The 15075-nt window shown below is 40.6% G+C and overlaps 1 protein-coding gene across 1 annotated transcript in view; it reads left to right on the top strand.

The window, feature by feature from the left end:
* Positions 1–13910, top strand: part of lrrc47 (leucine rich repeat containing 47) — a 44620-nt gene extending 30710 nt beyond the window's left edge. The window contains exons 5-7 of the mRNA XM_060852227.1: positions 1828–1930; positions 4464–4553; positions 12802–13910. Of these exons, the coding sequence (XP_060708210.1) occupies positions 1828–1930; positions 4464–4553; positions 12802–13056 (448 nt within the window). The 3' untranslated portion in view covers positions 13057–13910. The remainder of the gene's footprint in view (positions 1–1827; positions 1931–4463; positions 4554–12801) is intronic.
* The last annotated feature ends 1165 nt before the right edge of the window (positions 13911–15075 follow it).

Raw genomic sequence — 15075 nt, 5'->3', positions numbered from 1 at the left:
TATAGACCAGTGAGTCTGATGTCGGTGGTGGGCAAGTTGTTGGAGGGAATCCTGAGGGACAGGATTTACATGTATTTAGAAAGGCAAGGACTGATTAGGGATAGTCAACATGGCTTTTTGTATGGGAAATCAAATCTCACAAAATTGATTAATTTGTTTGAAGAAGTAACAAAGAGGATTGATGAGGGCAGAGCAGTAGATGTGATCTATATGGACTTCAGTAAGGCATTTGACAAGGTTCCCCATGGGAGACTGATTAGCAAGGTTAGATCTCATGGAATACAGGGAGAACTAGCCATTTGGATACAGAACTGGCTCAAAGGTAAAAGACAGGGTGATGGTGGAGGGTTGTTTTTCAAATTGGAGGCCTGTGACCAGTGGAGTGCCACAAGGATCGGTGCTGGGTCCAATACTTTTCATCATTTATATAAATGATTTGGATGTGAGCATGAGGTATAGTTAGTAAGTTTGCAGATGACACCAAAATTGGAGGTATAGTGGACAGCAAAGAAGGTTACCTCAGATTACAACGGAATCTTGATCAGATGGGTCAATGGGCTGAGGAGTGGCAGATGGAGTTTAATTCAGGTAAATGTGAGGAGCTGCATTTTGGGAAAGCAAATCTCAACAGGACTTATACACTTGATGGTAAGGTCCTAGGGAATGTTGCTGAGCAAAGAGACCTTGGAGTGCAGGTTCATAGCTCCTTGAAAGTGGAGTCGCAGGTAGATAGGATAGTGAAGAAGGCGTTTGGTATGCTTTCCTTTATTGTTCAGAGTATAGAGTCCAGGAGTTGGGAGGTCATCTTGCGGCTGTACAGGGCATCGGTTAGGTCACTGTTGGAATATTGTGTGCAATTCTGGTCTCCTTCCTATCAGAAAGATGTTGTGAAACCTGAAAGGGTTCAGAAAAGATTTACAAGGCTGTTGCCAGGGTTGGAGGATTTGAGCTACAGGGAGAGGCTGAACAGGCTGGGGCTGTTTTCCCTGGAGTTTCGGAGGCTGAGGGGTGACCTTATAGAGGTTTACAAAATTATGAGGCGCATGGATAGGACAAATAGACAAAGTCTTTTCCCTAGGGTCAGGGAGTCCAGAACTAGAGGGCATAGGTTTAGGGTGAAAGGGGAAAGATATAAAAGAGACCTAAGGGGCAACTTTTTCACGCAGAGGGTGGTACGTGTATGGAATGAGTTGCCAGAGGAAGTGGTGGAGGCTGGTACAATTGCAACATTTAAAAGGCATTTGAATGGGTATATGAATAGGAAGGGTTTGGAGGGATATGGGCCGGGTGCTGGCAGGTGGGACCAGATTGGGTTGGGATATCTGGTCAGCATGGACAGGTTGGACCGAAGGGTCTGTTTCCGTACTGTACATCTCTATGACTCTATGAGTTGATTCTTGCCTTAAGATTATGTTAGCAGGAAAGTTAATTGGATCACATTTAACAGTAAATGTTAAATCATAAAACCGTTGTTAATATTGGCAGGCAATTGCATGATGAAGAACATTACAATTTGAATTCATCCTGTCGTCAGCGAATTCTTGTGCTTAGAATTCCTGATAGAATTTAAGTGTTTTATGAATGTTAAAATGATAGTAGCCATTAACAAGTCATAAACTTTGACATAAATTGTACCGCATAAAATATGTAATGATAAATTGCCAGCATTTTAGAAGATCATTTTAGAAGTATTATTAAGAAGTAGAGACTTTAAAGTAGAATTGCAATATTATAGGTGCATGTATTCAGTATGATTTACAATAAATAATATCCTGATCACAGATTAGTCAGCAAGCCTATGTATTCCAGCATCTCTCTCTCTTCCAGGTATCTCCAGTTACTTAACGGAAAAGAACATTTTCCTTGTTTAGTCGATGCAGAGGATCATGTAATTTCATTCCCACCAATCACAAACAGTGACAAAACAAAGGTGAGTTAATAATTAGCCATAGTTCCTTGCAAGAGGTCAAAGATGAGTCATAGTTGCGTTTCCATTCCAGAAACCTCAAAAAAATTTTGACAACTCACACATGGTAAGCAAAGTGAGATAGATTTTTCTCATTTATTACACTTCATTGTTCTTGTGCGTAGACTTGTCATGAAGTTGAGAATATGTTTAGCCATCAGTGAGCTATGGATTAGATATTAGATTAGGTGGGTCCAGAGTCCAACTCTAATCTGATAAGTCTCTGTGTTAGCTTTTTAGGGAACTTTAATAAAATGAACATGTACAGTTTTAATCTGTTTAGATGGCACTGAGGTAATGGCACAATTGTACTACTCAATGCTCGATATTTTTTATTGTCCTAATGGTCATTGGAAGTAACTATGATTGCTGTGTGTAACCAAACTAAAGAAAAGAGCAATTATATTAACAATACCACAACCCATATCACCATAGAGCAGTCCCAATGTCACTTTCAAAGTAGAATTTAAAAATTTGGAAAATAGCAACTTGAAGATCTTCATGTCCTTTCCCCAGTTCTGTCACTACTAATGGATGTGTAATGTAGTGATGTGTTCTCCAAAAACGTCATCTTTATCAGGCATTAGTAGTGAATGAAGAGGAAGTTGCTGATGCAAATCTCAAGAGTTCTGGCAGCTCTCCGATACCAGTTAGAGACTATCCTTTTCTTCAGAAAGCTCTATGTCTGGAAGATTGTCTGCTTTCACTGGTGCAGCTGATACTTGTGCAGAAATATTCCAATGTCTCCAACACAACAACTCATTTCCTACGCATGTTGTTTCAGGTCTGGTGCTGACCAAAGTGTTGATATCGGAGAGGGACAAGCAGGGAGAGATAATAACAAACTGGTCACCACTCTGGTCACAGTTAATATAACAAAACTGACCTGACTGTTTCCACTCGGTTAGTCACTTATTCAGAGGCTTCCACCTCCCTGTTCATGGGGATCCACTGTTAATCTGTGACCATCATAAAAACACAGGAAGATTACTCTGTCAATATTGTGCTTGTACTTGGAGAGATGACCAATGTAGGAAATGAAGAGGTTTCACACTGACACGGTTGGAATTTTCTCCTGCGATCGTGGCTGAGTGTGCTGCGCCTTACTGGTGGTCCTCCATTTTGGCACATGAAAAGTGTTCTGTTCCCAAATGCTTAATGCCACTTAATGTGGTTGGCACAAGCAAAATAATGAAACAGAAAGGTTGTTTTATGTTCATTTGTGAAGATGTTAACCCATTGCTGACTATAGAAGGTACTGATGAAGCACTACTTGCTGCTGTTCCTCACAGTTTTTAATGGAATGGAATGAAGACATTCCTGAAGACAGTGTATCCACACTGTACAGACTGACTGATTTCAGTCACCGTATGGTACCTGAACAGAGTGATCCCTCATACCTGCTCCTTAAAGAGTATTATTAAACTAAAAGAGTCTGGTGATGCATTGTATCTGAGCTCATTTGTTGTCTTCATCAAAAAGCCACATACGTTCACCTCCAAGGGGAACAGCAACATGATAATTTTGAGTAGGAAACCTGACTAAAAGATGATCAATTCTATCACTGTTTAGGCATTGAAATCTATTTTTGTTCTATCATCACCCTCTGGAGATGGATTAATTTATTGTCACAGTAATTAAACTAGGCTCCTTCCCCACCTATCTGGTTCATTCTGTGTTCATGATAAATTATTGGGACAGCCAAGAGAAATATCCTGTTGTAACATACTTGAATTTATGGAATATTTGTCTAAATATTTAGTGTCAGCCATAATTCACTTGGTAGCATGTTCACCAGAGTGAGTCAGAAATAGTGGGTTCAATTCTCGGTCCAGGAATTCAACAGCAAATTCAAAGCAGATGCCTTAGTCAGTACTGGGAGAGTGCTGCACTGTTAGAGGTGCTGCCTTTTGGATACAATATTAAACCGAGGCGCTGTCAGTTAGGTTGAAATATCAAAGGCACTACTTTGAAGGAGGGCAGTGAAGCTAGCCCAGTGTCCTGAGCTGGATTTATCCCCCAGTCAACATCACTAAAGCAGATTATTTGATGCTTATCACATTGCTGTTTGTGGGTGCTTACGGAGTGGGGCTGGTGTGTTTACTGCATTACAACAGTGAGTAAATTCAAAAATATTTCATTGATTGTAAAGCACTTTGGGATGTCCTGATATTGTAAAAAGGCCTTTACTAATGCAAGTCTTGTTTCTGAAAGAGCATGTGTAAACACATTACTGCACTATTCAATGCTTTTAGAGTAAAGAAGCAGCTGTTTTGAGGTTTCTATTTTCCGCAGGTATGTGATCGATACTGACTTTATTTTCAAACAAAAAAAATAAATGTTGGAAAATCACAGCAACACAATCAGCATCTGTTTAAAAAAAGGACAACAAACATGGATTAACGTTTGGGTCTGAGAGCTTCCCTAAAGACGTTTATTTCCCTGTTGTATTGTTTTATTTTTAACGTTGCTCTATAATACTTTCTTTTGTCTTTAGATTAGAAAAACCACCAGTCAGCTGTTCTTGGAAGTAACCAGTTCCACAAACCTACAGACCTGTAAAAATGTGATGGACCGTTTGATTGTGGTGAGTAACTCGAAACCTCCGGATTTGTATGTAGCCATTGATACTTTTGTTTTGGTTTATTTTGTGCTGTAGCTACTGGTTACATGTTTAGTGTAATTACCCTTACTCAGATGTTAGCCATGTGGTCAAGGGACTTTTTCAACTGCACATTGAATCTGTACTATCCTTTGTCATAACTTATTTCAGGAGATTTTGCTCTGTGCTGTTTCAATATTTGCCTTAAAATTTAGTCCCTATGCATAGTCAGTTTTGTCATTGAGTAATCCACTTGCTTATTTTGTCTAGCCTTGTTTGCAGTTTTTTTAAAATCCTGGTTTACGGACAGCCTGATATTCCCCAGCCTCTTGTCTGAATGAGTGATTTTGTAGAAAGGTTGCAAGTTTTCAGAAGCAGTGAATGGGTGGGCTTTCCCAACTCTCTCTCCCTTTGCGAGTCCATTGTTTTGCTGCACATTCAAAGGCTGAAGTGTTCACAATAATCCTCAGCCAGAATTGCTGAGTGGATGGTCCATCTTGGCCTCCTCCAATGGTCCCCAACATCACAAATACCAGTCTCCAGCTAATTTGATTCACTCCATGTGACATCAAGATACGGCTAGAGACACTGGACACTGCAAAAGCAATGGGCCCTGATAAGATTCCAGCAATAGTACTGAAGGCTTGTGCTCCAAAACTTGCCATTCCCTTGGCCAAGCTCTTCCAGTACAGTTATAACACTGGCATTTACCCAACAATGTGGAAAGTTGCCCAGGTTTGTCCTGCACACACAAAGCAGATCAAATCCAAGGCAGCCACTAATCGCCCCATCAGTAAAATAATGGAGATGTCATTAACAGAGCTATCAAGCAGCACCTGCTCAGCAATAACCTGCTCAGTGACGCCCAGTTTGGGTTGTGCCAGGGCCACTCAGCTACTGACCTCATTACAGCCTTGGTTTAAACATGGACAAAAGAGCTGAATTCCAGAGGGGAGGGGAGAGGGACAGCCCTTGACATCAAGGCTGCATTTGACTGTGTGTGACATCAAGGAGCCCTCGCAAAACTGGAATCAGTGGGCATCAGGTCAAACTCTCCACTGGTTAGAGTCATATCTGACACACAAGGAGATAGTTGTGGTTGGTGGAGGTCAGTCATCTCAGCTCCAGAATATCCCTGCAGGAGTTCCTCAGGGTAATGTCCTAGGCCCAACCACCTTCAGCTGCTTCGTCATTGACCTTCCCTCCAGCGTAAGGTCAGAAATAGGGATGCTTGTCAAAAATTGTGCAATGATCAATACCATTCACAACTCCTCAGATACTGAAGCAGTCCATGTCCAAATACAGCAAACCTGGACATTATCCAGGCTTGATCTGAAAAATGGCAAGTAACATTTATGCCACACAAATGCAAGGCAATGATCATCTGAAATAAGAAAGAATCTAATCATTGCCCCTTGGTGTTCAATGGTGCTACCATTATTGAATCTCCCGTTATTAACATCCTGGGGGTTTACCATTGACCAGAAACCGAACTAAATCAGCTATATAAATACAGTGGCTATAAGAGCAGATCATAGACGAGGAATACTGCAATGAGTCACTCACCTCCTGACTTTCCAAAGCCTGTCAATCATCTACAAACCATAAGTCAGGAGTATGATGGAATACTGGATGGGTGCAACTCCAACAACACTCAAGGAGCTTGAATGATCCCCAGGACAAACCAGTCCACTTGATTGGCACCACTTCCACAAGCATCCAGTCTCTTCACTACCAACGCTTAGTAGAGGTAGTGTATACTATTTTCAAAGTGCATTGCAGGAATTCGCCAAAGATCCTTAGAAAGCACCTTCCAACTTGCAACCACTTCCATCTAGAAGAACAAGGGCAGCAAATACATGGAAATGCCACCACCTTCATGTTCCCCTCCAAGCCACTTACCATCCCAACTTGGAAATAAATCTACTTTCCTTCACTATTGCTGAGTCAAAATCCTGGAACTTGTGGATCTACCTGCAGCACATGGACTGCAGTGGTTTAGAAGGCAGCTCACCCCCACCTTCTCAAGGGGCAACTAGGGATGGGCAATAAATGCTGGGCCAAGCAGTGACATCCACATTCCACAAGTGAATAAAAGAGATGAATTTCTAGTTTTCATTGTGAGTTTGAATTGTAGTGTAGACTTGGATCTTCCTTGTAAAATTATTACCGTATATTAACTATCTCATAATGAACAACCAAAATGCTTAGTGCTTAAATTTCAGTGGCTCCTGTAATAAGCAGTCTTCCATCACATAATACTGGACAGCTTTATTACAGCACGGAATTCAACCCCTGTAATGTAGTTTTAATCTGTTGATAATCAGTATTGTATCCAGGTTTTGAATTATAAAAAGCCTTTGTTCAATCAGATTATCTAAGGGTAGCTTGTACCATTGTGTAAGTATTATACCACCATGCTCTGTTAACCAGGAATAGCATGTAGTAATGAAGGGTGAGTTTCTAAAAATTATATATTGCATTGTTGTTCTATATTAAGAACATTAAAGTGAAAGGCCAATGTATTTCACAGCTTTTTTAGGGACAGTTTATGCATGGTAGGAGTGATTAATGTCTGGTATTATAATGCCTTACCTGTTTGATATTGATACAAAGCCTGAACCATTTTGCAGTGATATACTTGATAGCCTTTAAACCTGAGTATGAACTAAACTGGAATGCTGCTACTTCCTCCAGGAAATTTAACTCTCTTTAATCCAAAGTCAGATCTAGATTCAAGCCACATGGAGACCAGAACTGCAGCATCAGTCCTTCATGTGGCTGAGATGTACCCAAGGAGATCAGTGTGAAATCACTTCAGGCTGACCAGAGCACCAGCTACATTTGAACATCCACTGATTATAGTTTTTAGTAAAATCTCACCATGATTTTGCAATTTGGTAGTTGTTAATTGTCTTTGCTGATGTGACATGCCAGCTGAGAGGAAAGATTTCAGTGATAAAAGATTTCAATTGATTCAGACAGCAGTTCTTGACAAGGCCCCAAGAAAGCAACTTGTTAAATTGGAAGGTGGCAGTGGTTTTGGATGATTCACTGACCGTCTTTTTAACTCAAGGAGCTGACTTTGAGCCTAGTGATGACTGAGTGTAACACTCTCCCCCCTGCCATCTTTCATTGTGTGACTTTGGCAGTATCAGTCCCAGTGCCTGATGGCCACTTGCTTCCAACATATGACTGTCTGTAACTTGGCAATTTAGCAGCTCCCCTCAGACAGGTCATAAACAATTGTGGTGCAGGAGTTGGAATCATTTGAATTAGTATAACATAGCAAATTGGACTTGATGTATATTTTCCTCTCTCTGGACTTGTTATATCTGATCTAGATACGCTTGACAAATGTAATGGTGATGACCATGATTGAGTGATGGAGCAGACTCATGGGCCAAATGGCCAAATTCTGCTCCTAGAACCTCATGTTCTTATGGACTCCAAATGGTAAAATGTTCCATTCCGCCTAATCACTTCAGAACTCTTATCCAAAATAAAACATGATCATTTATTGTTTAGTTTTGTTTATTAATTAGAATTACAGAGATGTACAGCACGAAAACACACCCTTCAGTCCAACTCATCCATGCTGACCAGATATCCCAAATTAATCTAATCCCATTTGGCCCATGTCCCTCTAAACCCTTCCTGATCATGTACCCATCCAGATGCCTTTCACATATTGTAATTGTACAGCTTTCTCCACTTCCTCTGGCAGCTCATTCCCATTAATGCACCATCCTCTGCATGAGAAAGTTGCCCCTCAGGTCCCTTTTAAATCTTTCCCCATTCACTCTAAACCTATGCCCTCTCTCTTCCTTACCTTTTTCCGTTAATGAAATTCTGTTAGCAAGAACTTGGATGAAATATTTTGTGTGGTCTCCCTTTGTAGGACAATCATTCATGAATATAAACAACTGGACAGCAAACTCCATTAATTATATTACTGGACAAAAGAGACTGAAAACTAAAATTGAAGAATCAATAATGTATCAATCCTTCTTTAGATGTTTTATTGTAATAATTTCCTTTACACCAGTCCAATTATACTTCCTAAAATAGTAGTTCCTTTCTGCTAAAATAAACAATCAGTTTCTCTTTTTTTTTACACTTATGGAAAGTTGACTGCAGGTCTGGTAAGAAGGTGTTTAAACTTGGGAATGGCTATCATTGGGCAGTATTTACTGCCCATTCCTGATGGGCAGCTCAGTGGTTAGCACTGCTGTCTCCCAGCGCCAAGGACCCATATTCAGTTCCAGCCTTAGGCACCTGTCTATGTGGAGTTAACGCATTCTCCCTGTGTCTGTGGGTTTCCTCCGGGTGCTCCGGTTTCCTCCCACAGTCCAAAGATGTGCAGGTTAGGATGGATTGGCCTTGCCAAATTACCTATAGTGTTCAGGCATGTGCAGGCCAGGTGGGTTAGTCATGGGCAATACAGGGTTTCAGGGATAGGGTATGAGAATGCGTCTGGGTGAACTGCCCTTCGGAGGATCAGTGTGGATTAGATGGGCCACATGGCCTGCTTCCACACTGTACAGATTCTATGATGTTATGATTGCACAGAGGGCAATTGTAAGAGTCAACGAAATTACTGAGAGCCTACAGTCACATGTAAATCAGGCAGGGTAAGGACAGCAGATTCTCTTCAGTAAAACAGATTTTTGTCTTGATTTTGGTAACATGGTCATCATTAGGCTGGCCCTTTCTTAATTTCAGATTTTTTAAAAACTGAATTCAGATTTCTCCATCTGCCATGGTAAGATTTAAACCAACGTACCCTGATCACTGTGGGGTTCTGATTACCACTGCACCACTGCCTCCCCTAGCTGCAAATTCAGACCGTTGTAAGAGACACTTGCGTTATCTTATGCATTACACTTTGTACTGAGCACTGTGCATATGAACAATAGAATAAAAGTAGTTTATTTTCTCAACATCTGACAGTACAAACCTATACATGGGATTATCCTCTCATTCCTTTTATATAAATAAACCACTTGAGAGAAACTGGGGTCTGAGAAAACATTCTCTTGGTAAATAGTGCATTGGCTGCTACGTGTAGCATGTCTTGGACGATTGATTAACACAAACTTTGTAACTTATTTAATAAAGTCATACAGCACGGAAACAGATCCCTTGGTCCAACTCATTCACGCCAACCAAGTTTCCCAAACTAAACTAGTTCCACTTGTCTGCATTTGGCCCATATCCCTCTAAACATTTCCGATTCATGTATCTGTCCAAAGCTCTCTTAAATGTTATCACTGTACCTGCATCTACCACGTCCTCTGGCAGGGTATTCCATATATGCACCACCTGCTGTGTGAAAGCATTGCCTCTCAGGTCCCTTTTAAATCTTTCTCCTCTCACTTTAAAAATATTCCCCTAGTTTGGAATTCCTCCCACCCTAGAGAAAAGACCCCCCCCCGCAGTAAAAATATCACAGGTTCCCTACACATTGAGACAAGAAATTCCTCCTCAACTCAGACTTAAATGAGTGATCCCATTTTCTGAGGTGATGTTCTCTGGTTTTAGACTCTCCCAATGGGGAAAACAACCTCTCCATGTCTCCCCTGTCAAGTCTCCCTACAAATCTCATATGCTTCAACAAGGTCATCCCTCATTCTTCCAAGCTCCAATGAGTACTGGCCCAATCTGTTGAATCTCTCCACATAAGACAGTACTTCCCTACCTGGATTCAACCTAATGAACATTCTCTGTATTGCTTCCAATGCTCATCTATCTTTCCTTAGTTAAGAGGCCCAAAACTGTTCACAGTATCTCAGCTGTGGGTCTGTTAGTGCCTTACAATAATTTGAGCAATGCTTCCCTATTCTATACACGGTCCCTTTTGAAGTAAAGACCAACATTCCATTTGCCTTCTGTTTACCTGCTGAACTTGGATGCTAGCTTTCTGAGATTTGTAGACAAGAACTCTCAAGTTGCTCTGTACAATCGCTTCCTGCAGCCTTTCTCCACTTCAATAATATTCAGGACCTCTAATCTTCCTGCCTCACATTTTCTCATATTATATTCCATTTGCCAAATATTACATAATGGTGTCTGTATCCCTCTGCAGACCATTTGTGTCATCCACACCATTTGCTTTCTCACCTATTTTTGTGTCATTCACAAACTTGGCGACAGTACATCACTTTCCTCATCCAAGTCATTAATATATATTATAAATAATTGTGGCCCCAGCATTGATCCCTGTGATACTCACTCACTGGTTAGTGAAGGTTTGGATGACAACTACTAGAAGCTGTAATTCAGAAATTAGATACTGGTCCACGTAGTTGAGGAGGTGATGACCTATTAGTACTATTGCTAGACTATTAATCCAGAAACTCAGGTAATGTTCTAGGGACCGCGGTTCAAATCCTGCCACGGCAGATGGAATTTGAATTCAATAAAAAAAAATCTGGAATAAAGAATCTACTGATGACTATGAATCTGTTGTTGATCATCAGGAAAATCCATCTGGTTCATTAATGTCCTTCAGGGAAGGAAATCTACCATCCTTACCTGGTCTGGCCAACATGTGACTCCAGTCCCACAGCAATATGGTTGACTCTTAACTTCCCTCTGAAATAGCCTACTAACCACTCAGATCAAGGCAGCTAGGGATAGACAGTAAATAGTGGCCAGCTAGCAACATCCCATGAGTAAATTCTAAAGAGAGGAACTCATTGATGCAGGTTTCAATGCCTGCTGTTATTACAGAGAAGCAAGCAGATCACACACTGAAGCTGCAGATCAAACTGGCAATCTATTCAGTGAAATATGATACTTATTCATGGGAGCCAAAAGGATGGTGTCAGTGCACTATCACATTTAATGGAACAGTAGTTCTGACCTCTTTGGATGGTTGGAGCTAGCTCCATGATGATGCTTCACAACAACGAAGATTGGAACCAGACCAATGCTCCACGGCAGATTCAGTGATCTCAGGCTGAGGTTAAACCTCACACTATTTCAGAGTGCTGTTGGCTTATTCGTGGGTCCTAGAAATATCATCCTGTCACTGGGGACTCGGGTTCTTCCCATTTGACTTCAGATTATCCTATAAGCTAGTGTCCCAACAGAACAGATGGTTCTGACTGGATATGAAGTGGGTAGCTTCACTACTAACTCTAGTCAGCCTCTACCTGGATTCCCTGGGCTTTGGAAATTAGTCAAGAAACAGGGACAGACTATTCAACTGGCAAAATTTCCCAGCTCTGTTGATAGAATGTTAAACTCATGACCAACACCCACTGGCAAACTGACTATTGGAAACAGCATGATATTTACAAAATAGAGAGGAGTCTTTGTATTTGTCAGTTCTCTAAAACTATCCCCTGCTTTGTTCAGTCCCATTGCATACATCATTTCTGACTATCCTTTCCTTTTCCTAATGAATATGCCTGTTTTCTGAATATCTGAGTCTCAATTTGCTCCTGAGTTGGTTGAATTGTACACATTATTACCCTGAATGGGGGAGGCAAAGCAATCAAGATCCAAAATTCTGAATGTTTCCTTTAAAAGCAGATGAACATGTGAAGCATCGATAGATTTTGTTTTCATTGTTTTCTTTCCTCAGGATCTTTGGAATGATAGACAAACCCTGCCCTCAGCTCACCATGTTTTGGAATATTGAGACTATTTTACTAATTTAAAAGACTAAGATTCCCAGCTAATGTTCATTTCTGGAGACTGCAAAATCTGTCTCCACTATGACAGGTGTAAGAAAAGGGATCAGTTTGTGGTCATGCTGCAGTGTCTATGTCACTGATCATGGGCAATCCAGTCAAAAATGTATAAATGTAAGTCAGTGAGACACTGACAGCTCTGTTACTGTTGCTTTCCCAAAAACCTCAGTTTTACCATCCAACATGCCATAAGCTCATTCAGTCAAGGCTAAGTACTGTCACTGTGATGTTAGGGCTTCGCTTTATTGACTTTAATGTGCCTATTAAGAGGGAAATGATAGAATAAGATCCCATAGTGTTTCATGTTGTGATCAATTGATTTTTTAATACATTCTATATGTATAGTGTAGACCATACTGGAAAGTTATGTGCAAAAATTCCCAACCTTGTTTGTGTGTTTCTTGTTTTGCTTTGTTAAATATTTCCATATGTGTGAACAATTTGGAATGGTTAGTAGACTTATTGAAATATTATACATCTGCCATGTGCTGACAGATATTAGCCATGACATTTTCTTGTTTTAATAACAGCGAATGGCAGAACTGAACAAGTTCACCTTTGAAAACAAGGAGCAGGAGTCTGTATCTGATGACGAGACTGAAGTGACTAAAGACCTAACTGAAGACCAAGCAGAGACTGTGGATCTGACCGTGACTAAGATGGCCAGTCCTGAACTGATTGTGAGACAAGTGCGGGTTGTGGATGCAGAAGGGAACCTCAAGGTTGTTTACCCAGCCAAAACTGACTTAAATGTGGATGCCCATAATGTAACTGTAATCCGATAGTTCCTCACACAATTTCTGCCACAATTTTGCACTATTTACATTTGGGTTTCCATTTTTTTTTTAAATAGTTGTATAATTAACACATTTTCTCTTGAAGCTGCTGATTTTGACTGGAATACTTCCTGGTCTCTCTGTCTCCTTAACTAATTGGCTACTATTCATCCAGTGGTAACTGTACAACTACAGAGGATGTCACATTAGGCTGACATGTACAGCATTGTTTTCACCCATCTCCTCTAGATTGTATGTTTAGTATTGACTGTTCAGTCTCAAAAAGAAGTCTGTTTGTTTGCATGAACCAGAAGAGAGTGGAGGGAACATCCCGACTATACAACATGGATCTTGAGAGGAGGGAGGGAGAGAGTAAAAGTAAGCAATATTCCAATGTAGTAGAACTCAGTAACATAAACCCAGGAAGCCTCAGTAATGAGAACACCTTAGTCGTCCATGGAACAAGCAAAGTATTTCAACAAAACACTGTTCCAGTTTCCTCTCCTGGTTTTGTAAATAAATGGCAACAGTATTCTGCCAACATTGTTAAAAATGCTCAATTAATGTTACTGCCATTGTACAGCTTTCAAACATAATCTGATGTAGTTACTCATTCATTTTATCATTCTTAAACTCCATCCTTTCAGTTCCTTGCTTCAGAAATTGACGCTGAGTTAAGTTGTACCTTTGGTCTGTTCCTGCAGCGTTTAACAATGCCAGCATTTCTGTTTGAAGGGGCTAGATTGGTGGTGATATCATGAAATGAAAAGCTAAATGGCATGAACGTTGAAATAAATCCATTCTGGTTTTGCTGCATGTATTAATAAGCCCATGCTGGAAATAAAACAGGCACCATTGTTAAATTCTGTGTCGAGATTCATTTTAAGTATTCTGTGTCATTGTGAAGTCAGACTGACTTATTGAATATTATTTTGTTCCACTGTCACATACCCATTATCCAGAATTACCTCTATCACCACAGAGTATTAATCACATCATTAATCACAGAAATGTTACAACACAGAAGGAGACCTTTCAGCCCATTGTACCTGTGCCAGTTCTGTTACCTGCTGTCTATCTCCTGGCTTTCCCCTGTATCCCTACCCACTATTTCTATTCAATAATTCTCCAATGCCCTCGTGAATGCTTCAATTCAATCTGCCTCCACCACATTTTCAGGCAGTGCCTTCTGTTCCCTAACTACGAAGTCTTACTATCTGCGGACGGAGAATAAAAATTGTTTTGGAAGGTATTATGTAAGCACACATATGGTCAGGTAAATTCAGGAGTAACTCTGATGCTGCCTGAGTCTCTGACGGTCCATTAATAAAGGTGTGAGATTGGATTACTTACTGTGGAAACCCTTCAGCCCAACAAGTCCACACTGACCCTCCAAAGAGCAACCCACCCAAACCTATTCACCTAACACTAACATTTATCCCTTTACCTAACACTATTGACAATTTTGCAAGGCCAATTCATCTACTGTGCACATTTTTGGACTGTGGGAGCACCCAGAGAAAACCCACGCAGACACTGGGAGAATGTGCAAACTGCACACAGACAGTTGCCTGAGGTGGGAATTGAACCCGAGTCTCTGGCGCTGTGAGGCAGCAGTGCTAACCACTGTGCCACCGTGCTGCCCATCCCAATCTGACCTAGTCCCATTTGCCAGCATTTGGCCTATATTTGTCTAAACCCTTCCTAATGATATGTGAGGGTTAATAAGTTGGGATGAAGGAGGAAATAGTTTTATATTACATTATAGTTGAGAATATTTAAAATCCAGTAAATGTTATTGAAACAATTCCAATTATAGACAATATATGAAATAAAGTAAATGAGCTGGTAGTGCAGATGGAAATTATCAGGTATAATGTTGTGGGTATCACAGATGTGGCTGCAATGGGATCAGGTCCGGGAATTAAATACCTAAGGAGACACGTCCTATTGAGATGACAGGCCAAGGGGCCAAGGTTGCTTTGTGAATGAAAAATGAAATTAACTCTATAGCAAGAAGTAATATCG

The sequence above is a fragment of the Hemiscyllium ocellatum genome, chromosome 37, assembly GCF_020745735.1.
Source record: "Hemiscyllium ocellatum isolate sHemOce1 chromosome 37, sHemOce1.pat.X.cur, whole genome shotgun sequence".
Classification (NCBI taxonomy): Eukaryota; Metazoa; Chordata; class Chondrichthyes; order Orectolobiformes; family Hemiscylliidae; genus Hemiscyllium; species Hemiscyllium ocellatum.
This window is presented reverse-complemented; position numbering and strand designations above follow the sequence as displayed.